Source organism: Natrix helvetica, assembly GCF_964273705.1.
Source record: "Natrix helvetica genome assembly, chromosome: Z".
NCBI classification, from domain to species: Eukaryota; Metazoa; Chordata; class Lepidosauria; order Squamata; family Natricidae; genus Natrix; species Natrix helvetica.
In genome coordinates, this window is record NC_138554.1 from 115,869,494 (window position 1) to 115,896,939 (window position 27,446).

General features: G+C 43.0%; 1 protein-coding gene across 3 annotated transcripts in view; it reads left to right on the forward strand.

The window, feature by feature from the left end:
- FAM171A1 (family with sequence similarity 171 member A1) overlaps positions 1-27,446 on the forward strand; it is a 118,822-nt gene that overhangs the window by 14,775 nt on the left and 76,601 nt on the right. For 2 of the 3 annotated variants that reach the window (XM_081933746.1, XM_081933748.1), the window contains exon 1: positions 3,702-4,135. The exons of the other annotated variant lie outside the window; for it this stretch is intronic. In XM_081933746.1, coding sequence (XP_081789872.1) covers positions 4,036-4,135 — 100 coding nt within the window. In that variant the 5' untranslated portion in view covers positions 3,702-4,035. Of the gene's footprint in view, positions 1-3,701; positions 4,136-27,446 lie in introns of those variants that run through there. 3 annotated transcript variants of the gene reach the window in all.

Genomic DNA, 27,446 nt, shown 5'->3' on the forward strand with positions numbered 1-27,446 from the left:
TACATGGCCATTTTGTCTCAATTCACTTCTCATTCTTTTCAGTTTGGTCAAATGTCCACCAATTCGTTCACCAGGTTTCAACTTCGAACCATGGAACTCAGACATGAGCAAACATGAAGATTCAATTGAAACGGGCCTGTAGCAATCTTCCAAAATAGCCCAAATTTCTTGGGCAGTTGCATCAGGTGGAAAGATACCTTGGATCTCAATTTCCATTGACATGAGTAAAGTCGTGATTGCTCTGTTTTCCAGGTCTCTCATTGCAGGTGTCCAGGGCTGAGGAGGAGGATTAAAAATCATGGAATGTGTGCCTTCTCTTCGAAGCAAGAGCGCAATTTCACTGACCCAGGCTTTATAATTCTCTCCTGACTCCTTTAATTTGGACTCACCAGTCAAGGGAGTGACTGGAAGTACCTGCTGAGGAATGTGCATCGGAACAATTTGTTGCGCAGGTTGCAAAGCTGGTTATTGAACCAGGGGATGCTGGGGTTGCATCATTGGCCTTTGCGTGGCAACATCAAATTGGCTTTCTCGAATTCGCCTTTGGCTTTGCCTTTTTCCATCTAGGGAGGATTCCGCACCGCCAGGGGGTGTTGAAGACTTAACCTTTGGAGGCAAAGTTTTGGCTTCTAAAGGGCTCATAGCTAAATCTCTAAAGCTTTGATGAAACTGCATCATCTTTTGCTCTAATAATTTTTTTCCGCCAGCAGATGGCAGTGCAGCTTCACTTCTTGGCTGCAGCCCTCTATACATGGCCGGAAGTTCAATGGGCTCAAAGGGACCACATGACCTCGGTGACGTGTACATCTCTTTGTTCTAATTGACCAATGAACTCTGTGGGGTGTGTCTTAGGCTGTTGTTTTGAAGACAAGATGGCGTCCTCAGACATTTTGGGAGTGGGGGAGCTCCTCCTACTTTGCTTTATTTCGTTAAAGCACTCTCTCGCGTCCCAAGCATATTTTTCAAACAGCTTTAATCGATATAGATAGCTTTGCATTTCTTCCTCATCATCTGGGAAGATTTCATAAACTTTGCTTTCTGCGTGGGAGGATTTTTTCTCTGCCGGCAGTTGCCGTTTAGACTTTTGCCGTTCATTAGTTGTATCTTGATAATGAGGGAGATTTACTGACCTCAGTCTGTAGATCTTGCCTTCTGTAGCTCCTTCCCCCACATCTGGCTCGGCACTTTGTTGCTCCTGGAATACGTTTGAAGGTTCTTGTTTCTCTGTGTCTGAGGAAATAGATTCTTTCAAGCGCTTTCCATGTCCGTGTTTTTTTCTTTTCTTTCTCTTCTTCGACATGGCTAATTAGCCTTAGTCGGTTATCATAAGATAGCGCGAAGGGAAAATACAGCCATAAATTGTAGCCATCTCAGCTGGCATCATTTGACCAACCTCTGCATACCAAGTTGTCAGGGGGAAAAAACGCCTGATATCTGCGATCAATGGATCGGGCTGATTCCCTTCCGCATATCTTTTCAAACAGCTTTAATAAAAGTAAATAAAAGTAAAATAAACTAATTGTTACATTTTGATAATGAAAGCTCCGTCTGCCAGCTCTGCTTGGCAGCCGGACAAAAGAAGAAAGGAATTCTGGAATGTGTAACGCATGCGCAATAAATCACTTTCAGATAACATTTTGTTTTATGACCTGCGCAATAAAGCTTTCTTAGTTTAACTCTTGAATGTCAGTTCATGCCTAGCAAACTTTTTAACATCGTGACAGAAATATTATTTACGTGACCGTTTCCTAAAAAATAAACCTGGTGGGGGGGGGGTCTTGCCAAAGAAAAGGAGGGAAAGATGACAACTAGTATGAATTTATGGAAACAAAAATAGAACTGTTTAGTAGTAATTCTATTAGTATGGTTGTTGCAGCATAGGAGCAGTTGCAGGATATGTCCATGCAAAGATTGTGAGTTCCTTTCCAAAAATAATCATAACAATTTTTTAAAAATGCTAAAGGAGAGATACTTAACAGTAGCTGCAAGAAACTCTTACCCAAAGAACTGGCTTGTCAGGAATAGGCACTCGGAATGAGATTAGTGCTCGACAGGAACTTGCAATGCCTGCCCTATGGAATGATTTTGTCCCAGAAATCCATGGTGTCCCCACATATATTCATTGATACTTATTTCATGGCGACACCGCTCAACTTCCAAACTGACTATAGGCAATTCACAAATTGTAACACATAGTGCTATCCTAGAAGTCTCTAAAAACTAGGCCATGTTCTCCCAGGTCTTGTTAGGGATAAAGTGCTGTTGGGACCCTTAGTTGATATGCAGCTTGGGGGTCTTTTGTATTTTTATTGTAAGCTGTTCTTTGAACAACTGTTCAAAGTTGTTCTGGAGTCAAGTGCAGGGAAGGAGAAAAAGAGGAGGAGAAAAAGAGAAACGGTTAAAATATAACCTATACTGGGAGTAGTTTTAGGTAGAACCTAATAATTTTTTCAAGTTATTTTGTCCAGCTTTTCATTTTTTCAAATTTATTTCTTTCCATTTTTAGAATGTTTACATCCAAATGTCTGTGTGGGGAGGAAACTGTTGCTATTGTCGCCAAGTATTTCACACTCACCCAGTACACGTTCCTGTCAGTGGTGGGTTGCCAATATTTTTACTACCGTTTTGGGGGTGCTCCCACGTGCAATAACAACACTTCTGCATATGCGCAGAAGTGTCCAGGCGGGTGAGCAGAGCCTCCTGCCACTGCTACTGCCGGTTCAGAGCAACCCATCTCTGTTCCTCATCCATGTTTATCATTATTTTTATTCAGGAAAATGTATCACAAAAAGAGATTTCTAGATTATGTATTTTGGGGGAAGGAAATATTGACTTTAGTAACTTTGTTAAATATGAATCAAATGTCTCATTCTTAGGTAATGCAAAAATGCCATGTATGATAGCAGAGATTTATGGAATATACATTTATTTTTTCTGAAAGTATTTACACTTTGCTTTCTACTAATATTGTAACTTGCTGTTTGTGATAATTGATTGAAAGATTGGTGAGATTAACAATAAGTTACAAATAGACACATGTAACATTAAAAAACATTGCTTGCATATCTTCAGAATGTAAATGCTGACAACTCTCTGGAAAAAAAAAGTTGGCATTTTACATGATAGAAATATAAATGGAGACAAATATACCTGTGCCATGATAATATTGCAACATTAACTGTTGATAAAGATAGGCTGTCCAATGACTCTTCCCCAGAAATTTGTTTTCTGCTAGTCTGACACCCTGTCCCCCACCTGAAATAGTCCTACTTTCGGCTCCAGTTGACCTTGGGCCAATCACTCTTGTCTCAGTTCTAGGAAGCAAGAAATAGGCAACTGTCTCTGAAATCTGCCCCCCACCCACCCACCCACCCAATCGTGGGGACCTGTCCAGGCAGTCGCCAGGACTACTGTAAGACTAACTTGAAGACATACCAAAATAAAGTGTGCCTGTTTGCATAGTGTTACAGGTATGTTCTATAGACCAATTCTTAAGCAGACCAGCGTCTTAACTCCTGCAGTACAAACCCAATGTCACTCCAAGCTCTCGGCTTCTGGGAAGAGATGGTGAAAACGACCCCCGAGCTAGTCAGCAGGGGGAGCTCCGAAGTTTTGGCTGGCCTGTCTTCTCTGAGCTGCGGAGAGAACCGTGGTAGGGAGAGAGAAAGGAAGGGGTTAAGCAAACTGAGGATGGTGGAGGAGCCTCGCTGCCTCTTTAGGGAGAGCCACCCGCTGTTCGTTTCCCCTCGCAGCCCTCTGAGCCGTCGCGCTGCAACCGAGGCCCGCGGAGCGGTGCCGGCGCTCAGCACGAAGGTGACAATGCAGCCTCTCCAGCGGAAGCGGCAGCTGCAGCCTCCGGCGTGGGCAAGGGGCATCACGGTGGGCCACGCGGAGGAAGCCAGCTTCTGATGCGTTCTCTTCACACCTCCTCCTCCTCCTACCTCCTCTTGGGCAGCGGCTCCGACGGTCCCCTCCCTCCCCGCCTCCTCTTCCTTTCCTGGCGGCAGCGGCCGCGGTTGCCACGGCAGGGGAAAAATGAGTAGGGCGGCGGCGGCGGCACTTCTCCTCTGCCTACTGGGCTGCAACGTGTGGAAGGCGGTGACCAAAACCTTGGCGGCGCCCGATGCGGCTCAAGGTCGGTGAGGACGGGAGGCAAGTGGGGCAGGGGCCGCGGACGCGCTTTTGTGTGGGGCGGCGGTGAAGCGCAGCCTCTCCCTTTGGGCAGGGTCTCCGAGAACGGAGAGTGTTGTGCGGGGATACAGGAGGGGCTGTAGCGGCTGGCTGCAAGGAACAAAACCGATCCGAGCCACCTTCGGTTCTTGCCCGGAAAGGGGGCGGCGCCCGCTATTGCTACCAGCGCCGCCGAGAGAAACTGCCGAAGCGGCGCCGGCGGAGCGCCTGGCTAAGGAGCAGCCTGGGGGCTTTTGTTACCGGAGTTGGGCTTTGTGCTTGCGAAACCTTTTTCCGCTTTGTTGCTCTGGGGCTCGTTCCCCGCCCCCTGCCCGCACAGGGGCTTCATTTTCACCCTTCGTTGGCTTTCTGTGCCAAAGTGTTGGATTCTCTTCCTCTAGCAGCAGACCAGCCGCGACGCTACGGCGATCGGCATTGCCTTCATCCTCCCTCCCTCCTCAATTGTTTCCTCTTGAAAAATTCACCTTTCCCTGATGTGTGCAGTGCGGGAGGGCCCGCTTGATTTCAGCACGCTAATGCATTACAATTAAGAGAAAGGCAGGCATATTGGTGGTGTGTTCTAGATAGGAAAATAAACTAAGTATTTGTTAGATTTTGTGTTCAGTACTATATTTGGGGTAAGGGGCCATTTCTGGGAAAAAAATGCTTTTCCATAACCTGATTGTATCCCTATCCCGATGTGTTGAACTACAAATCCTGTGAGTCACACATGGAGCCTTGACTGGGTATTGTAGTATAACCCATCAAGGGGATACAGATTTGGACAAGGTTGCTCTGTCAGATGTTCTTGTGTGTCTCAATCTTCATGGAGCTGAATTGGCAATGGGATGTACTAAAATAGCCCCTGGAAAGTTTCTTTGCTTTCTCTGAAATCTGTTGGGAAACAGAGTTTGGGGCTCCTCAACCTGCAATCTTCAGTAATGCCTTTTTGTAGGTATACAAAGAAAAATACAAAACCAGTGTGTGACATGCTAGAAATGCCTGCTAAAACTGCCCATTTTTTGAATTGGCAAAGATTACTGTGAGGACTCTCATATCTTTATGTGTTAGTCTAAAACAAAAATCCAGTGCTTGTGTAATAAGAAAAAACTTGGTGAACCAAAAGCTACAGAGGATGTGGATTTTCCTACAATAAAATAGGAAATTAGCATTTTGGTTAATTCATTTGATAAAAGTCATTATTTTCTAAATACAAACTCTTCCACTATTAACAATAAAATGTTCCAAATCATTGTTCTATGACAATGTTGGAAATGGCCAAGATACTTAAATCACCTGGTTCACTTCAGTGCTTGTACTGAAATCTGGAATGAAGGCCCTGCCCATGGTTCTACTTTTACATTGTGGTGGCTCTACCAGGGCTTTCTCAATGGCTGGTTCCATCACCTTTCTTTAGAAGATGCATCTTCATCACTCAGTCATCTATAGGATAATAATTACCAGTTATTTTAGATTGCCTTTCAGTTGATTTTTCCCCCCAAATGAACTTTTAAAAACATAGATACAATCTGCAAAGACAGTTAGTTTTATTGACGGTTCTTTATTTATTGAATACTGCTGGGGATATAATAGGAAAAAGATAAGTGTAGAAATTAAATATTTTTTCTCAATTGCAATTCTTATCTTAATTTTTGTGTAAAGTTAATTGTCCTCTTTGCCTGCCCCCCATTTCTTGCTGTATATTTTAGAAAGAAATCTCTTCCAAACTATTGATCTATTAAGGATTATATTAGTAAAGCAAACTTTTATTTCTCAGTGACAACTTATTATCTGTTAGAATATGAAATATCAACAAATTAATTGAAATCAAATTTTTATTGGTTTTTTATTTTTGTAGAAAAAGGCTTTTACTCTCATGTCCATACCAGTAGCCCATATATGATTATGGGCACCACATTTTGAGAAGATACAGCGGCTCAACAAGCTATTTTGTCAGAATAAAGTGAAGGAGCTTGGATTTTCAGTCTGGAGAAAAGAAAACTAAAGGGAGATACACTATCAGTGTTCAGGTACATAAAAAGGTGCTATAGGGAAGGCATTCGGTAGCTAGATTTCATTGCCATGGAAACTAGCGCCAGAAATAATGGGTATATATTGCAACTACCAATATTTCCCTTAAATAAAACTAAAAATTTCTTGATGGTTATACCAGTAGAAATGTCTTCCCTACAGGTTGTGATATATCAATTTCTTGAGGGTTTTTATTAGGAAGATGCTTGACAAGCATTTTAACTGGTTTTTCTGCACATTGCAGAGGTTGGAATATATGCCCTTTATACTTACCTTCTGTGATTCTACCAGTGCAAGATAATAAAGTTCTTCAGATAATATGGATTGACAATGAATCACAGAAGAGTCCTGCCCCTGCTAGGTTTTAGAGAGAAAATATGCAAGCAAAGGTCATTAACCTTTAACTGACCTCATTGTGCCTCAAAAAAAGAGGAATGACAATAGTTGCTATTACCATTTCTAAACCATTGTTCTAAATCTCTTTGGTTATATAATTAGTTTGAGTATCTGAGGAACTATGCTTTTGGGATAGTACTAGATGTTGTGGGATGTGAGCTGGAAGATATTATTAGCATAACACTCCCCTATGATTTGTAAGTTTCCTAAAGCATTGGATTAGCCACTGCAGAAAAAGAATATTAGATGAGACCTAACAAACTGACCTAGTAACACAATTCTTATTGTTTATTTAAAAAACCACTTTTTTCCCTTGTCATATCTTAAACAATATTTATTCTCTTAGTTTGAACTTTCCAGTTTTCAGTTCTTGAACTTTCAATTGTCTTTAATGTAGCTATTTCAATACAAAGCAGCAATAAATGTGAAGAGAATTCTTTCTCTATTAGATAAATTCTTCTAGATAAATTCCTAACACATTAGCTAAATCATTTCTATATTTATTTTTCATTGCCTATGTCTTCTTAGGCTTTTATTCTCAATAAAGTTTCTTGGAAAAGGGAACAGATTGCAGCTACTATAAAATAGTTTGATTTATAAATCAAGGAGAGTTTTAAAGAAGGATAGAGCTTTGTCCATATACCTGTATTATTCAGCTATTGTATTGAGGACTGTCTCTCTCTTTGAAAAGTTGACCTCTTTTCTGCTTTCAGCTATGTCACTCTTGAATGAGCAGCAGACATTGATTTATGCTAACTAAAGCAGTAAAATTTGTCTCAGTGGTTGAAAATACAGACATACTCCACAAATATCCGATCTAATGGATATTTTTTTTGTTTATTTTTCCTCCACATAAGTACATACAAACATCAAAATAATTTAATAGCCTTGATGGGTGATTGGGGATGATGGAAACATTGAGGACACTACATTTTAGAAAGGTTGTTCTATAGGAAAAATCATTTAAGATGACAGAAGGGTGAGTATTGATCAAAGTCAAGCTTCTATTAGTTGTTAAAATTCATTCCTTTGTTAAAAATAAATCGTTCATTTCTTACATTAGTATTATAACTTATTTAATTAAATTTCAGGAGGAGAGACAGCAAACACTGAAATACTAGGAAGATCAGAACTTCTGTCCCAAAAATGCTTTAAGCTCTACTGATATGCAGAAGTTCCTGCCTTTTTCTGTTTGCCATTAGAGTTGCGATGTCTAGATTTCTCACAGTGTTGTGGCGGTTTGATTGATTATGTGTCATCAAGTCATTTTCAACTCCTAGCAACCATGTATAGACCACATAATGTTTGGGCTAAAACTCCCAAAATTCTCAGCCTTGTCCATGTCTTTGATGTAGTTGTGTCTTTTTAGTATTTCTTATGTCCTTCCAAAACTATTAAGCATTACCTCCAGCTCCATAATATACCTAATTCTGAAATAGACCAATAGCTTGGTAAATTATGTAAGAGATGCGGTAAGAGTCATTTGTAGAGGAAGTAAAAAATAATCCAATATGGGGCCTTCAGTTGTGTGATTGAATGTAAAGGTCCAGTTTAAAAAAAGGGTGCGTGTGTGTTTTATCTGCAGGATATGCCATGCAGATATAAAAGAGAGAAAGAGGTTTTGATTGCGTGGTCTTGAGAAACATCTTTGTTTTTTTAACTTCTCCACTGCAGTAACCCTTGGGAGAGATATTTTTATTCTATTTTATTGATAGCTGATTGGTCCATAATGAGCTTACAAAGAAAATAAAGCAAAATGCATTTCCTCCTGCATTAAGGCAGAGAGAGGTAGCTATTTCAGGATTCAGGTATTATAGAATGAAAAGTGATGGGAACTATTGAAGGGTTATGTGCCATTTAACTTCTCCTGTTCTAATTCCTGCTCTTTCAAGTATAAGAGAGGATGTTTCCTATTATCTGCATGGAAGTATAGTTCAACTGCCAATTTCTGTCCATCATCTCAGTCAGAAGCTTATTCTAGGCTAATATTGCAAAGAAATGTTATAGTGCTTTTAAATAAAAAATGAAATTGACTTAATATATATATAAATGGCAAGAAATAGCACTCTTTAACAAGCTGAAGTACAATAATGCACTTCTTTTGTCTGTGCTTTGGCTATACTAATTTAAACTAAATGGCAAATTGTTCCACATAGAAGAACAGATTTCAAGCAAATTACTGGATAAGTAGTCCCAACTGAATGCACTCTCTAGGAGTTAGTTCAATTTCCAGAATTCTCATCAATGACTAGGTGGTGGATGAAGCTATGCAGAACTATGTAAAAAAAACGTGGTATAGAGAACAACCATTGAATTTTCAACTACTGTCTAAAATTCTTTTTCAGGCATAAACATACTATTTTCATGAGAATGACTCCTGGTTTCTTAATGGTGTCAATACTTCTTAAAACAGGATTCTTCTAAATAACTCATCCTGAACAGATCTTGAAATAAAGAATATTTTTCAGATGTTTAAATGATAGCAGATTTTATTAAAATGTGTGCTTAGATTGTAATACAAGGTCATAAATTAAAAGCAAAGAAAATTATTAAGGTTATTTCAGCTATATCTAACTGAATATATTTCTGTATATGCAACATTTTATGACAAAATATGCATTGGTTCGGCAAATGCATAATAGCTGCAAACTAAAAGTATGCATAATTTAAAATTTGGTTTACCGTATGAAGTTTTCCTTTTTTTTAACTAATCCTTAATCCTTAAGTTTCCCGAATCTTTTTGGAATAATGTTAATTGCTCATTGGGAAGGGGGAAACATATATGCTACATATCAAATGCAGATAAACAGTTGCTATAAGCATATAGTATAAGCCAGTGTGGGCAAACCTTTTTTGGCTCTCGTGCCAAAAGGAGCGTGCAGGGGGGGTCGCACGTGGGTGTGCCATACCCATAATGCAATGTGCAACCCCCAGCACGCATGCACGCATGACCAGCACTCCCCCCCCCATTTTTTGCATGCTTTTTTCGCCCTCCCCAGGCTCCAGAGGCTTTATAGAAGTGAAAACAGCCTCTCCCCCCCCCCGCCCCCTGGAGGCCCTCCAGAGACTTCAAGAGCTTCCCTGAAGCCTTTGGAGCACAAAAAAACGGCCCTATGGGCAAACCGGAAGTTTGGGAATGGACTTCCAGTTTGCTTGAAGGCCGTTTTTAGTCCTACGGAGCCTTCAGGGGCCTTCCAGAGGCTTCCCTGAAGGCTCTGGAGGGCAAAAAACAATCCTTCCAGTTTGCTCGTAGGGCCATTTTTAGTCCTCCGGAGCCTTCAGGGACCTTCAGGAGGCTTCCTTGAAGGCTCCAGAGGATTAAAAAAAAACCTATGAGCAAACCGGAAGTGACTTCCAGTTTGCTCGTAGGGTCGTTTTTCGTCCTCCAGAACTTTCAGGGAAGCCTCCTGAAGGTCCTTGAAGGCTCTGAAGGCTCTGGAGGACTAAAAATGGCCCTACAAGCAAACCGGAAATCTGAACTTCCAGTTTGCCTGTAGGGCTGTTTTTTTGCACTTCAGGAAAGCTCCTGAAGCCTTCGGAGGGCCTCCAGGAGGGCAGGGGAGACTGTTTTCGCCCTCCTCAGGCTCCTATAAAGCCTCTGGAGCCTGGGGAGGGCGAAAAATGGCTTTAAAAAAGGTTGAACTCAGCTGGCCAGTGTTCGCATGCGCGCTGGCCAGCTGACAGGGCAACACCTCGCGTGCCCTGACAAATGGCTCTGTGTGCCACCTGTGGTTGGCCATCCCAGGTATAAGCTGTAGTTTTAATACATTTTTTAAAACAGCTCTCTGGTGGCGTGGGGGTTGCTCTTATATTGTCACTAGAAGAAAATATCCTCACATACATGATCATTGCAGTGGCCTGCAGTCATTTAATTTGTTCACAAATGGCTTCCAGGAAGCAAAATGGAAAACGTGGAAGTGAAATCACATGATGTTCCACCTAATAACCAGTGATTCAAGTGGACATAATATAGTAAGTCCAGCATGGATACATTGCTTTTATGCAACTATAGCGACAGCGTTACCAGTCCTTATGGTAGTTAGTAAAAAGGCTACCTATAGCTTTCACTCCTTCTTTCCACCACCTTTTCTGATTTAATATTTTAATTGCACAGCCATTTTTCTCATCACTTTTTGCTGAATTTTTGGTTGTTTTCAAAGAAGCAGCAATAGCAATAGTATTTATATTCCATTTCATAGACCTTTTACAGCTAAATGGTTTACAGAGCCAGCATATTGCTCCCAACAATCTGGGTCCTCATTTTACCGACCTCAGAAGAACAGAAGGCTGAGTCAATCTTGAGCCTGTTGGGATTCCAACCGCCAAATTGCAGGCAACCGGCAATCAGCAGAAATAGCCTGCAATACTGCATTCTAACCACTTCACTACCAGAAATAGAGTAGCATGGAAAAAGAGGAACTTGGCAATGAAACGTTCCATTTACAGGAGAAATAAAATATAGGATGTAAGTACAGATATAGGAAAAACAGTAACAAAATCCAAAAAGTGCTAATACTGAAACAAATGAGAGTTCTATGACGAAGAAGGACAAACATAACATTAGCACCTATTGTGCAAGCAGATTGTATGTTCTCCCCACTTCTCTTCTCTCTTCATACCAATGACCGCATCTCAAAGGATCCCTCAGTTAAAGTACTGAGGTTGGCCGATGATTCCACAGTGATTGGTCTCATTTGAGACAACAACATATGTGCATACAGATGGGAAGTTGAACAACTGGCCTTGTAATGCAGCCAGAACAATCTTGAACTAAACACACTCAAAACTGTAGAAATGATAGATTTTAGGAGAAGCCCTCCTACCACCTCTTACAATACTAGACAAGATCAATAGCGGAGGCTTCAAGTTTCTAGGCTCTATAATATCTCAAGACTTAAAACGGACACCTAACATTAAAAACGTTGTCAAAAAAGCACAACATAAAATATTCTTTCTATGCCAACTCAGAAAACTCAATGTCCAAGAAGCTGCTGATTCAGTTTTACAAAGAAATTATTGTCATTTGCACCTCTCTAAACTGTCTGGTTTGGCATCGCAACCAAATAAGACAGACACAGATTTCAATGGATAATTAGAACTGCAGGGGGGAAAAACTGCTACCAGCCTGTCTCCCACTGAGGAACTGTATACTGCATGAGCCAGAAAGAGGACTATGAAAATATCTACAGACCCCTCTCCACTTGGACACACACTATTTCAACTTCTTACCTGAAGATGACCCTAGAGGCATTGCATGCCAAAACAACTAGGCATGACAGTTTTCCCCATGTCATTATTTTGCTAAACAACTAATTCCCAAAACAAATCAAACAAGTCAAACTGCCTAATAGGGCTGTATTACTATTATCCTTCTCATCTTTCCCTATTACGTATTTCCTTAGCTTCTTATGACTATAACTTTGTTGCTTATAGCAATAGCACTTAGACTGATATACCCTTTTACAGTGCTCTACAGCCCTCTCTAAGTGGTTTACAGTCAGCATATTGTTTATATCTTACACTTTATATTGTTTTATTTAGTACCCTAGTTGATTGCTTATTTAGTATACTATGACTATCACTGTGTGTTGTATCTTATGATTAATGTATTTTATGACTATAATTATGATTTATCACTTGTTGCTTGAATGTACACCAAGAATCTATGCACCAGAGACAAATTCCTTATGTGTCCAATCACACTTGTCCAATAAAGAATTCTAAATTTTAAAGGACTAAGAGATTAGAAAAACCTTTGCTCCACCTGAATGTAGTAAAAGAAGCCCGCATATAAAGAACCTTTGGCATTTTAAAGATTTGCAGGAATTTCAGGGGTTATAGCGATGTTTCCTATCATTCATGTTGGGGGTGCCTGTGGAAGCCCGAGCACTCTGCTGGCGAAAACAGGCTCGCTATTTCCGGTTTCAGCTGCGGCCTTCTGCAACTCTCTTGCCAGCGAAAGGGGAGCTTGGGAGGGCAGTTTTCACTGGCAGAGGCACTGCGGGCTGGTTCTTTGCTGTTTTCAGGGCGGCCCCATGGGCCAGATCTAAGCAGCCAATGGGCCTTGAGTCTGACACTCCTGCGCTATAATACTACAGAGAAACCTCCACCACACAAACTAATACACCACTTCTTTGTAATTCAACGTGTCTCTGGTTCATAATTCAACATTGGCAAATAAAGTTTTTTTAATGAAGAAGTTTAACAATCTTGCTAACTGGATATCATTTAGATTTATTTGATTACAATTAGTGTGGATATTGTTTGTTCGGCTACTACACTGGCAATGTCTCCTCGAATGATGATGAAATGTTTGCAACCAAACTGCCAAGCTCAGAGTTCAGATGAACAGCCCAACTACCAACCAGAGCTACTTACTATATATTCAAATACATTTCAGATCTCAACACTATTAGTTTTAACTTTGTCTGTGAATAGTGTTTTGTAGTGCCAGAATGTCACTATAGATATTAAACCAAAGTATGGCCTACATGTCATTTGACTATATTTCACATCATTTCTAACTATGGTCCATGTTAGATCGGGCTGTTAGGGATCAGTATGTAGGATAGGTATTAATTTCCCTTCTATGATCTAAGGAAATAATCTAAATCAATAATTATATTTTGAGATGTGTTCACAGATATAATATTTGGGCTAGTTAATTTAGTAAGATTTCAAACTGGAAAGATTTAGACTACAAACCACATTCCAGATTTGAAACACATAAGAACTTCCATTTAATCATTATTGTTGTATTACAGGATGAAATAATAAAAGGCAATATTTTTCCTGGATTTTCATTGACAAACAAGTAATAATAGAGATGTCTTTAGCTTTTGAAAAGCTTAGCCTATTTAAATTACCTTAAAGAAAAGAAGCTTAAACCACTTAATAAAAATAGTAGAATGTTCTAGTCACAAAGCTAGCTTTTCCCAAAAATAGTCATTTCAAATGATTACTAAACAAGGCAGTGAGGACTATCTGTACATTTTAGATCCCCAATCTTTCTGGCTTGGTGGCCCAGCAGTGGTGAGAAGAGGGAATGACAGACAGGTACGCACAAATGTGCACAGCTCTTTTATGTGAGCGTTTGGTTAGCACAAGCAGTCACCGCTTATGCGAGGGAACTTAATGCATAATCGCAAGTGGACGCCACTCATGCAAAGGGGACTTCGCATATGTGTATGTGCCCGCCAACCCTTGCACAACCCCATTCCAAACAGGCCATGGCCCAGTAGTGGACCACAGCCCAGGAATTGGATACCCATGTTTTAGATTATCTACATTGGAGAGTAACACTAATAGGGACATTATTGGGCTGAATAAAAGCTATGTTTAATGTAAATTGCTTTGGATAAATAATGCAAAAGGTGCAGTCTCTAAATAACATTCCTTGCTTTAGTGATATTCAGATGAGGTAACTGAAATCCTTATTGGAAGCTTCTGGCTTCAGTTTATGGAGGTTGTACTCAAGTGCATCTGGAGGGCATCTTGTTGGAGACAACTATTTTGAAAGGATCATAAATTGTTTTGATGATCAAATGGTAGATTGAGGATAATGTTTAGATATGTGTTGCAGTGACCGATGATGGCACAAGACTTAACCAATGCATATAAATTGCAACTATATATATACTTACCATAATCATTCTGAAATAAATCTCTTTTTTTACCATTAATCCTTAAGTAGATAAAAGAAAATCTTGAAACATGGAAATCTTGCAGGTGTGCTTTAATACTTTTGCAGATTCTCTTTTGCCTCTCAAAAACTATTCTTTTTAGGTTTTCTAATAACATAATATTCTGAAATCTGTTCCAATTAAGGTTTTAAGGAATAGGTTGAATTACAGACAAGCTTGGAAATCTCTCACCTTACCAGAAATTCCTTTTTAAAGTCACATTCATCCTAATATAGGCTGCATGTATTTTCAAGTTTCTTTTTTATCTTTACCTCTGATAATAGTATTTAAATAGTATTTTAAATAACATGTTAAGTCAACGGAATAGAAGCTCCAAAAGCAGCCATGAGATGGCATCTACTGGTTAGGGGAAACGGCTACAGTATTAGGCAGCCACTTTTTAGCTTATAGTATTTGCCAGTTTTATGAAAAGACATTTACATTCAGTAAATGCCACGACTACAAAATATCTTGCACTGTCATAACCACCATTTTTTTCCACTGATTTTAGGATATGAAAGCTAGTTGGGCATCCCTAAATACCATTGCATAGTAAATTAAATTGGACAACATCAGGTATCACAATGATGCCATCAACCTTACCACTAAAGTAAGGTACAAATATTTAAATTAAGGTATTTTTGTCACAGGCACCAAGACACCTGTTCTAGACCTTTGGCAAAAGTAGGAAATAACAGCTGTTTGTGCCAACCCATTTCTCCTGTGCACTACTTGGAAAATCCAAGCATAGGTTCAACTTCTGTTTGTCAGCCCAGTCACTGAGTTATTTTAGATTCTTTAGCCACGCCTCCTACACTTAACTGCCTTCAGTTTCTCAACTCAATCAAGCCCATTAGGTGTGACTTTGACTCTCTCCTCAGTCACTGAGCAGAGAAAGAAATTGACTTTCAACTTGGATTTTTCTAAGCAGCAGCAACTGAGCTGTATTTCCAACACTACTAATAACCTCTCAACTGTCAAATCGCTTCAGGCCGGCAAGGAATAATATGGGCTTGCTTCGGAGGCCTGCTTCAGCCGCCATGTGGCTGTCAGAGTGCTCCGCATCAGACCCCAACTCGAGAGAGAGTGAAGACAGTGATTCGTCATAGTAAGAGTAATTGTCAGACGCGGCTGAATGGATCACTGCAGAAAGGGCTCAGCAACGTGGCTGCAGCTTTTCCCCTCATTGGGAAGGCTAGAGCCTTCATTTTTTGCACCCACCGCCATCTTGCGTGGCCTCCATTTTAGCTACCAGCGGGCTGCACACTTCTCTCTCACTCGCAGCTAGCAGCCTCTATCCAGGGGCCTTCCTGTCCAAGTACTTGGTCACACCACATTGAGGCTGAGGCTGACTACCACCTAGGGAGCCTGCTTGTCATTGGTGTTTAAGAGGTGGTAAGTGGGGCGATCCTGGTCAGCAACCTCCTTTTTATTACCATTAATTATGGCTGACCTTTCTATACAAGAGAACTTGTGCATCATTCGTCCAGATAGGATCATATACATACTGGACCCATTGTTCATTCCTAAAATGAACACTCGCTTTCACAGGTTTCAAGAAGTCATCTTACCTGACTTTTGTCCCAACCCCAGTTATCCAACTGAGAAAGAGTGGCATAAATTGGACGTCAGATGGGCGATTCACCACTACATGAAAAGGACAGCTTCCTTCCGTCGAACTGAATAATACTTTGTTTCCTTTCAGCCCACCTCTATGGGCAAGAAAGTTTTCCCTTTTACTATCGTCAGATGGTTGCGGGCTTGTATAGCGCTGGTCTACGAACACCAATCCAAACAGGTACCAGGCCAGGTTATGACTCATTCCACTCGCAGAGCAGCTACTACAGCCGCCTTGGCTACTCAAGCATCAGTGGAGGAGATTTGTAGGGCTGCTACTTGTGCCTCTCCATTGCCATTCATCAAGAATGATAAGCTGGACTTGTTTGCCTCGGCTGAGGTGTCGTTTGGGCGGAGGGTCCTACAGACAATTCATGAAGCAGACAGTGCCCCAGACCATGCAATTTCCTGCCCATAGGACATTAAGCTTGGGTATATCCCATGCTGGGACTCTCCAAGCAGCACACAGGAGAAAGACCGTTGTCTTATCTGAATGGTAGTTCTCTGTGCGCTGCGGGAAAATCCAATCCCACCCGAGTGTCCGGTCCACATCGGAAAACGCAGCTGGTCGTCACAAGTCTTCTTATGGTCCACGTCTTCATTGAGAAACTGAAGGCAGTCAAGCCTAGGAGACTCTAAAATAATTCAGTAATGGGCAGACAAACAGAATCCATGCTTGGATTCTCCCGCACTGCACAGAGAACTACCATTCAAGTAAGACAAAGGTCTTTCTGTACACAAACAGTGTGAAAAAATAAAGCTGACTTTTAAAAAATGTTTGATTTCATTTGCTTTTGAATGCTGACTTTAAAATTTTCACTCCTGCTGTTAAATGACAATTTAAATTAGAGCTGTAAGGCACAGGCAAGCAAGTATTGAATTGTAATGTTTAAAATGAGAGAATGATGACAGTAAATGAGAAATAATTCTATGAATAAAATATATATTTAATTTTAAATAAATAAAATTTCATATTTCTCATGGGCATACCCATTTTTGAAAAATACTGCCAGCTTGCCACTCAAAAGCCAGATATATGAAGTCATTTTTGGGGTAGATAGCATATATTACATATGTACTTATTGCACTTTGGGGGGAAACCTTAAAATAATCTAATTACAGCTTCACAAATACATCATAAAGATTAGCCCTAAAAATGTGGTCCATTTTGCAACCGCATTCACTGAGTTCCTGAAATGATAGCTGTAATTGATTTGGTTCAAGTGTACAAACTTATTATTTGTGTAGCCTTATTATCAGTAGCAGAGAAATACTTTATTTTTTGGTCTACAAGATGCCCCCCCAAAAAGTAGGTGGAAATATCTGTGTGTCTTATAGAGCAAATGTTGCTGAAGCCCTCCCCACCCGCCGGCCTCTGCCTCCCAGCAATTTGCCTCCTTGAAGCAAACAGCCTGGTAGGCTTCAGTACAGTTTGATTTAGCACAAGCAGCTAATTGGCAGTTGGATCGGCCTCCCGGAATACCATTGATCAGCTGTTTCAGTCTGTGGGGATCATCGCTACTGCCTCCACGTGCTCCACTTTTGGCCTCTGCGCGTCCCTCTTTCAGCCCATTCCAGGCGATGGGGATCGCTGCTGCCGCTGACCACCACCACCATTCAGTGACGATCAGCAGGGGCTCTCCTGGCCACCTTGAATGGGCCGAAAATAGGACACACATAGACCAAAAATGGGACACACAAAGGCCAAAAATGGGGCACACAGTGCCACCGATTGGCGGCAGCAGCAATGGGCCTGGAACAGCTGATCGGCATTATTCCGGGAGGTCAATCCAACCACCAGTCAGCTGCTCATGCTAAATCATACTGTGCTGAAGCTGACCTTTGTTGCAGGGAGGCAAATTGTTGGGATGCAGAGGTAATTTTTTTTTCTTATTTTCCTCCCCAAAAGCTAGGGGTGTCTATGGTCCAGAGCATTTTATAGTGTGAAAAATATGGTAAGTGGTATTTAAAGATGGATGCAGAACATTCTCTTTCTGTTGTAAATCTGGAGCAACATAATAGTAACTGGGAAAACTGGTGTTTATCTACTTTCTTGTCAAATATAGCTTCAATCCATACTGCAAGCAGTAGGCAGAAACATTTGCTTTTAGGTATACAAAATATTGTAATTAGAAATGTGCAAACTCCATCATTCCAGGAAAATTTTTTTGGGCAATTCCATAAAACACTTTTTCTGCAGGTCATCTAACTTGGACAGTCTGTGTGTGTTTGTGATGAAGGCTTTCACCAAGAGGTAATCATGCAAAATGATGCAGAATGTTCCATCTCCAGAAGATAACATTTTATATAACTGTAATTCTAATGTGCATAACAAGTAATTGTAATGGAATATTTTTCATTATCATCAATCTTCAATCTATACAAATAAAAATGTAATGTTTGTTTGTTCAAAATCTCAAATCTCCGAAAGTTCTTCACCAATTGCTTTGAAATTTTGACACAACGTTGCATTTGAATACGCACATGTTTTTATATATGTATATTATATAGATGTCACACCTGTGACGGGTAAAAACATGTTTTTGTACAAACATGCTTTTTTGAAAACCAGCGCCATCTGCTGGACGCAAAAGCAACACACGCTATACCATAGTGTTCATTTCTTGAGTATAGTATATTCGGAACAGTTCGGCCTCTCTCCAGCTTCGTCCCGATGATCCCTTTATATGTGTGGCTGGGCTGCGGCTGTACCCTTTCCCCTTTCCGTCCCTCCTCCGACGAGCGTCACCATTTCCACCAAGGGGAGCCGAAGCCTTTTGGCCTCCCCTCTCCCCCCCCCCACCAGGCCTTTGCTGTCTGTGATGGGGCGGCGCCTGCCCCATCCCTCGGCCACTTCCTTCCACCCTTAAACCGGCCTCTCCCCGCCCAGCCCAATGGAGCTCCAGAGGAGGTGGAGGTGGAGCATCTCCTCAGCCCAGCCGGCTGCGCGCGCTCTCCACTCCCCCTCACAGGGAGCCAGCTACGGCCTCGCCAAGGTGGCTCTGACAGGGCAGGGGCGGTGTCAGCCTGAGGCACAGCGGGGCTGGGGTGGCCACTAGGTGCCCCGTGAGGTGGTGACTGCAGCAGCGACGGCGTCTCTAGATGGGGCTGCGGCCAGCGGGGGCTACCTTAGGTCCACATCACCAGGGCTGCTCCTTCCTCCTCCTCCCTGCTCCTCAGGGGACGCCGGCCGCTCCTCTCGCCGCCACCACTGAGGGAAGCCAGGTCGGGGGCGGCGGCCACCTCCTGCTCCTCTCCTCCTCAGTTCCGCCAGGCCCGGGCCTGTGGGAGCGTCCTCTGTGGCGACTCTTGCAGGGGCCACCTTGGCTCACTTCCATGTGGGGGCCGCCTCTGCCGGGGGACTTGCACTTTCTCTTTTCTTTCTTTTCCATTTAACCAGACAGGGCCACAGCAACGCGTGGCCGGGTACAGCTAGTATAATAATATAATTGTTAGTGTATATACTATTATAATATAAACATGTATATATGTTTGTAGGAGTGTGTGCATTTAAATCTAGTTTACGTAAATATTGAATCCATTCAATTAGGAGGGATTAAAAAAGTTTTTTTAAAGTATTCTGAATAAATGATACAAATGATGCTTAATAATGTCCCAAGTACAGAAATAAGATCAAAAGTACTGTCAGATGCAATTTTGCTTCACACTATTCAAGGATGGGGTTTTCTTTTTATGCATGGAATGAAATATGCCCCTCTATTTTCTTCTATCAGTCACCTTTGTCTGGGTTTTCTAAGTTTATTATGCATTGCATGCAAAACTATTAATCATTTTCTGTCTAGAATTTGGCTTGTATCTTTATTATAAATGTATTTACGGTCCTCAAATTACAGCAATTCACTTAGTGATGGTTCAAAGTTACAACACCCTCCAAAACTACTTATTACACCGTCCCAAAGTTATGAATATTGCAGCACCACAGCAGTGGTTTATCCTTACGACTGACGGCATGAAACACTGCAACATTCTCCCTGCCAATTTCACACACACACACACACAGAGGACCTAACAGGCATTGTCTCTGCTATCCTGGCCCACCGGCTCCTTACCACCCCATTACAATAACTCACCTTTTGAAGATCAAGAGTTCCAGAACAAGCTGATTGCTCCTTCTTTCTCCTCAAGAAAGCTATCTCCTCTCCAGCTTCTCTGGTGCATGGTTTGTACAGCAGCACAGTTTCTTTGCCTGCTCCCAGCGCTCCAAAAGCTAAGAAGTTAGAGTCGACACAGAATGGAACGAGCACACCCTGCTCAGCTTGGCTGACTCACCAAAGTAGTCTGCACAGTACACTTGATCAGTTTTTAAAGCACTGGTTAGCCTCGATGAGTCTGAAGGAGTGTGAGATCATACACCAAAGGCTACTGTCCTTTTTGCCAAAAGCTTTTAGAGGATAGAGGCCTGAAAGAGTGCAAGATTGTACCCTCAAAGACTTCTCCGCACCAAAATTTTTTGAAAAGAGAGGAAGACTTCAGGGACGCCATCTTGTTCTGCTTCAGGCCTCTATCCCTTTGCAAAAGATTTTGGCATGGAGGACAGAAGCCTGAAGGAGATAGATCTCAAAGTGGTTCTGATTCTATAAAAAATATTTTGTGGAAGAAACTGGCTAGCTTAACATGGAACTCAAACTCTTACTCTTGGTCAAGGCCTTTTACTCAAACATTCATGTGAAAGTCCTTGTAAATGATTTTCTTACTAAGAGTATACCTTCCCCAAATAGTGTTAGAAAATTGCGTCCTAGCCCTAATATTTATAATGTCCATGTCAATGATATTCCAGGATTCCTGTATTCTACCAAATATCCATGGCAAATTTATAATATATTATATTCCCTGGAACTCTTTATTGTTCCCTTTCACGTCCAAATTCCATGTTAAAACAGAGGATAAACCAGCAGATATACCATTTTCTTGGCTAGTTGATGTGAGCAGCTGTATTGGAGGGTTAGCAGACTCAGAATCAGAATAGAGCTGGAGGGTACCTTGGAGGTCAATCTTAGTCCTCCTTTTCTCTAGACTGGCCATACCCAATTCCTGCAACCGTTCTTCATATGTTTTTGCCTCCAGGCCCTTAATCGTCTTAGTTTCTCTTTACACTTTTTCCAAAATCTCAACATCTTTTTTGTAATGTGACCAAGCTGGGTGCAGTATTCCGGGTATGGTCTTACTAAGAATTTATAAAACTGTACATAAATTGATGGACTAGAAGGCCTCCAAGGTCCCTTCCAACTCTACTATTGTATTGTATTGTATTGTATTGTATTGTATTGATTCAATGCCTCTGTTTATACAACCAAGGATTGTATTAGCTTTTTTGGCTGCTGTCAAAAACTGTTGCCTTATGTATAAGTTATCATCCACTAAAATTCCAAGGTCTCTTTCACAGTTACTGTTTTTTAGCTAAATTTCGTCTAATAATCTATAATTGTACCTTTGGTTTTTTCTGCCTAGGTGTAAAACCTTTCTTTTCTCCACATTAAATTTCACATTGTTTGATAGGGCCCATTGTTCAGATCTGTCAAAATCTTTTTGGATCCTGAGTTTGTCTTCTGGGATGTTGGGTATTCCGCCAACTTAGTGTCACCTGCAAATTTTATGAGTTCCCCTTCTATTCCCTCTTCTAAGTCATTTATGAAGATATTGAAGAGTAGTGAGCCTAGGACACAGCTTGACATGTTATAGCTAATAATCCCCTCAGATCAAGTATTTTTTAATAATGCTTGCTTGATAGAAGTGTCCTTGGAATTATATTCTACAACTTTGATATTCTACAATTAAACTTTGAAGTAGAAGCACTCTGATTTTCAAGATAAGTTATTAATGAGCTAACTTTTTCCGTGTGAAACACACATACACAAAATGGGAAGATTTCAAACTTGCTCAAAAAAATCTTCATTTTGAACAGCATGTTGACAATAGTAGGGTGTTTGAATGAAGAAAAGAATACCTTTCGAGTTTCTCCCAGATAGGAATTATTCGATGTTTTGCAAATCAACCTATTATATTTCACAATATACCTGCCTGAGGAAGAGAGGATAGAACTTGCTTTGCATGCTCTTCTGGATATAGACTTAGATCTCTTAGCTTATTCCTCATTCTCTTTTTAGGTTCCAAATTATGATCTACATTCCACTACTATTATTTGTATCACTATTTTTTTCCTGTTATCGTAGAGACAGCAGCCAGACTGGGTATGCTCCGTCCATTAACCAATGTACACTTATGATGTCCTCGGGCCCTTGTGGCTCCTCCCCAGTTTCAGACTCAGTCCAACCTGGACTGGCTGTGAGAATTGATCTCTCCTCCAAATTATTTAATTATATCTTTAATTGGTGAATTTGTCCAAAAAATTTTGTTGTTCCTTTAAATTGGTTCCTTAAATAATCCTTTATTCTACAAATTGGAGGGAAATTCGAAACTGATCTCTGGCTGCCTCTCCTCAGCTGTCTGATTGCCTGCGGCCACAAGTTCGCTCAGGAAATCTGCCTTGCAATCAGATTGGCCAGCTCACGTGCTAACGCTCCATGGCTGTTTCCCCACAGCGCTCCTTGATTCTGGGCACTCGGAGGGATGCGCGAACGGCCGTTTCACGCGCAGCAGTTCCAGGTGAGTCCAGTAGCCATTCTGCAGATCGCCTGGCCACACTTAGTATTGGTGGCCATTTTGCGGGTCGGAAAAGCCCGCAAGATAGCGGTGGCCATTTTTAGGCTCAGAAAAGCCTCAGAGAGAAAAAAAGTCAGCCATTTTGGACGCTTTAAAAAAGGTGCGAACTCTACAGCAGCCGTTTGGAAGTGCCCAGCAATGCGGGATCACCCCAGGTTGACCGGATCAGGAGCGCCTGGCCAGCAAATGGGTGAGACCGTTGCCTATCTTATTGAGGTGTTGATTGCAGGATTAGAGGAGGCAGGGCCATCAGGGGCAAAGAGCAGCAGGAAAAGGCAAGCCAAAGAGGCCCCTTCTTCAGGAGTAAACCCCAAGCTCTCTAAAGCGACTACCAGGGCAGAAGAGCGCAGACAGAAGGCCCTTGAAAAAGAATTTCAGAGGGCCTAAAAACAACAACATATTCTAACTGCCCAGCGCTCCCTCCCTCCAAGGATCACCAAGTGGCATCCCCAGCTCCACCTGTCTTGCCTCCCATGGACACTGACCTCGCCCTGGCCTATTCAGAAGAGGAATGGTCTTCTTCAGAGTCCTCGTCTTCGATGGAACCTGACAATAGAGGCAATTTCTTTGATGTCCCTCTCAATAGGGAACGCACCTTTGAAGAGGCTTCCCTCCCGGTTACACATTGCTCTGGGCCCCCCCACACCATGTACACCTGCTGATATAGCAACCATCATTGCTGAAACCATTAAACAGGTCAAGGCTGCTGGCCTACAACAGCAACCCCAACCTGCTCCATCACATGGCCATAAGCATAAATCTTCTGCTGTGGCTCAGCAACCTGATCCCTCTGCCTCTACTTCTCACTCAATTGGTGGGGAGTAAGATAACCTGCGGGACTCAGACCTGTCTGATGATGAGGTGGTCACCCCAGATATCCCTGCCTTTACCGGATTATTCAAAACTATCATTTCAAGTCCCTTCTTCTTAAGGCCATTAAAGCTGCTAACATACCATCTTCTGCTTCAGCTTCTACTTCACAGGATAAACCGGCAGAACCGGCTTCAACTGAGGGTCCCAGTACCCCATTCACTGAACCCCCGGTGGAAAAAGAGGTGATCCCTATTCCCAAGATATTCCTGAACGTCATCCAGAAGCAGTGGGAGTCTCCAGGCACGGGCCCACAGCCGACCAACCTTGACAAATGTCTCTACAACATTGCACCAGACCTCACCAAGTTCTTCGAGACTCCTTCAGTGGACGCACCGGTTGCAGCCCTGTTTTCACCTACTGTGCTCTCTGGAGCCCCTGAGGAAGTTATCAAGCCTGAGGAGAAAATGTCAGATCAAACCTTACTCAGAAACTACCAGGCTGGGGCCTGGTCTGTTAGGGCCTCTATGGCCACTTCCTTTTTCTCCAGGGCAGCCTTGGTTTGGATTGAACAGCTTCAGGAGCGCATCGCTCCTACTGACACTAGATCACATAGGGATCTCAACAAAATCAGGGCAGCAGTTGAATTTGCAGCTGATTCTTCCCTTAATGCTACTAGATTCACTTCTAAAGCCATGGCCTCTTTGGTCACGGCCAGGCGCCTGCTTTGGTTCAAGCTATGGCAGGCGGATGTCCGTACCAAGTGGCGCCTAGCAGCCTCCCCATTCAGTGGCACCCAATTATTTGGTAATCCCTTAGACCCATACCTCACAGAATCTAAAGACAAGCCCAAGGTCCTTTCATCCATCTACAAGAAACAGGACAGTCGGCCCGCTCCCTTCTATAGGAGGTCGCCCTTTCCTTCCCCCATCCACAACGCCAGTCCTACACTCCCAGACAGGGATCTCACCAGGACAGGTCCAGTAGAAACACAGAGCGTTTCCCCTCCAATAAATCTTACCGTGGAGGAGGCAACCACCATTTTTCACGTAGGAAATAACTATCTGGACTCTCTTCTGATCGGAGGCTGCCTGGCGTTCTTTGCCCACCGCTGGGAGGAGACCACAACAGACAATTGGGTATTCAAAACTGTCAAATTTGGTCTCATGCTGGAATTCCTCTTTATCCTCCAGGAATACTTCGTGCCATGCCCGGTCTCTCGGTGTCCTTGCAAGACGGCATTGATGGAACAGACCATTTAGCAGCTGTTGGAGATCCAGGCCATCCAACCAGTTCCTCCCCATAAGGAAGAGCAGGGTTTTTATTCCCGCCTGTTTGTAGTACCGAAGAATTCCGGGGGATGGAGAGCAATTTTAGATCTAAAAACATTGAACTACCACATTGTCTATTGGCGGTTCAAAATGCATTCTCTGCACACCATCCTCCAGGCGGTCAGGAATGGTGACTTCCTCATGTCGGTAGACTTGACCAAAGCTTACCTTCATGTCCCCATCTTCATAGACCACCGAAAATATCTCCGCTTCTCCTATGGGGGGAAGCACTTTCAGTACCGAGCTCTTGCGTTTGGTCTATCCTCTGCCCCCAGGGTATTCACAAAGGTACTGACAGCACTAGCTGCCCACATCAGGTCATCCCCAGTTTGGATTCTCTGTTACCTGGATGACATCCTCTTGTTGTCCAGGTCTCCGGTTCAGGCAGAAAGAGATCTCGCCCTCACCATTCACACCTTGTGGAATCACGGGTTTGGGGTGAATCTCAAAAAGAGTCACCTCATTCCCAGCACTCGTCTTCTCCACCTCGAGGTCTTGATAGATACTATGGCGGAGAGGGTGCTCCTATCCAACGATCACATTCTCAGTCTGAGGAAACTTGTCAGGAAGGTGCTACGTCTACACAAGGCATCCCTTCTTCTTCTCTCCCAAGTCTTGGGCAACATGGTATCCTGCTTCGGGATTGTTCCGTGGACCAGGTTTCACAGCAGAAGCCTTCAATGGTTCATGCTTCCACATCAAAAGGTCGACAGGACCAGCTCTCCTCTCAGGGTTTCTCTTCCCAGACAGGTATTATACTCTCTCAAATAGTGACAATCCCCGGCGATTTTGCAAGGGACCTTGTTCAGAGAGCCATGCCGTCTCACACTTACGATGGATGCAAGTCTGACAGGATGGGAAGCACACATGCAGGACCTAGTGCTCAGGGTCAGTGGTCCCTCGAAGAGCCAAAACAGCATAAATTGGCTAGAATTGCGGGCGGTTCGCCTCGCCCTCAGACACTTCCACCACAGAGTTCAGGCCCGTCACATATTAGTCCTCATGGACAATACCACGACCAGGAATCTAACCTGTTGTGCCGGTGGGCGGAATCTCACCTGTCATCTTTCAGGGCAGAAGACATCACAGGGATCTCCAACATCCAAGCAGTCTGGCTGAGCCGGACAAGGATAGATCAAGCGGAGTGGACCATCCATCCGTGCCTCTTCCACTGACTGACACTACGGTTCGGCCTCCTGTTCGCGATGGCAGACAACAACCAGGTACCCAGGTATTACTCGAGGTTCATGGACCCCAGGGCAGAAGGAGTAGACGCTCTCAGATGTCAGTGGCCCGGGGGTCTCCTGCATGCATTTCTTCCCCTTCCCCTCATTCAGAGGGTAATTCAAAAAATGCTGGAGCAGGAGGCAGAACTGTTGCTGCTAGCACCGAATTGGCCACGCTGGTCTTGGTATGCCGACCTGGTGACTCTGTCAATCTTCGTGCATATCCCATGGTCTCTTCTGTCTCTACACCAAGGGTCAGTTTGTCATCCCGACCCCTAGTGACTGCAATTAACTGCATGGCGATTGAGCGGCAATCCTTAAAAGCCGATAACATCTGTGGCGTGCTTTTGCTCTGTGGTGTTCCAACAAGACTGTTGACCCACTTAGGGCATCCATTCTGCAGATATTGGACTTCCTGCAGAAGGGACTTGATCAGGGACTTACGCCTAACACACTACGCCGACAGGTGGCCGCTCTTGCCTCTGTTCTGGACGGCCTGGCATCCGAACTTCTGCCTTCTCACCCCTTGATCCGGAGATTTCTCTGTGGAGCATCCAACCTGCGTCCCCCTGCCATACATAGATATCTGACTTGGAACTTGCCTCGTGTCCTAGAGGCTTTGACTTCCACGCCCTTTGAACCTATGAGATCCACTTCTTTGAAACTGTTGTCCTTTAAAACACTCTTTCAGTCAGGCATGACTTGTGCGTGTTCCATCCAGGCCGAGTTGTCTTAAGGCTGGACCCGACATTCATACCGAAGGTCAATAGCTGTTTCCACAGGAGTTGACCTTACCTGATTTCTGTCTGTCTCCCGTCACGAGAGGGAATGCAAGTGGCACATTCTTGACGTACGTCGTGCCCTCAAGATCTACATCGACTGCACCGCCTCATTCCGCCACTCGGAAGCTCTCTTCATCTCCTTTTGCCAGGCTTCCTTGGGTACCAAGGCTTCATCGTCTAGTCTGGGGAGCTGGGTAAGAGCCTGTATTAAACTGTCTTATGAACTTCAATCCATACAGGTCCCCGCAAACATTTCAGCCCACTCTACATGCAGCGCTGCAACATCTGCGGCTTGGTCCACTCAAGCCATCTTGGAAGAAGTCTGCCGGGCGGCCACCTGAGCATCTCCCACAGTCTTCATACGTCATTACAAGTTGGACAAGTACGCGTCGGCTGATGTGGCCTTTGGGCGCAGGGTGCTACAACAAGTGCTTGTGTCCTAACGGACCTTTTTTACAATTTCCCACCCTAGTGGACAGCCCAGTCTTTGGTACATCCCAGTCTGGCTGCTGTCTCTACGATAACAGGAAATTGGGTGTTGGTTCTTACCTGATGCACTCATTTTCTGGTAGAGTAGAGACAGCAGCCAGCTCCACCCTGGTATGGGTCACGCGAGGGAATTCCTTGTGCAGAGGAGAGAGATACAGTGACTATGGACTTTCACTTTTTGCTCACAATTCTCACTTGAGTCTACAGTTTTCCTTCATCTGAACCTGGGGA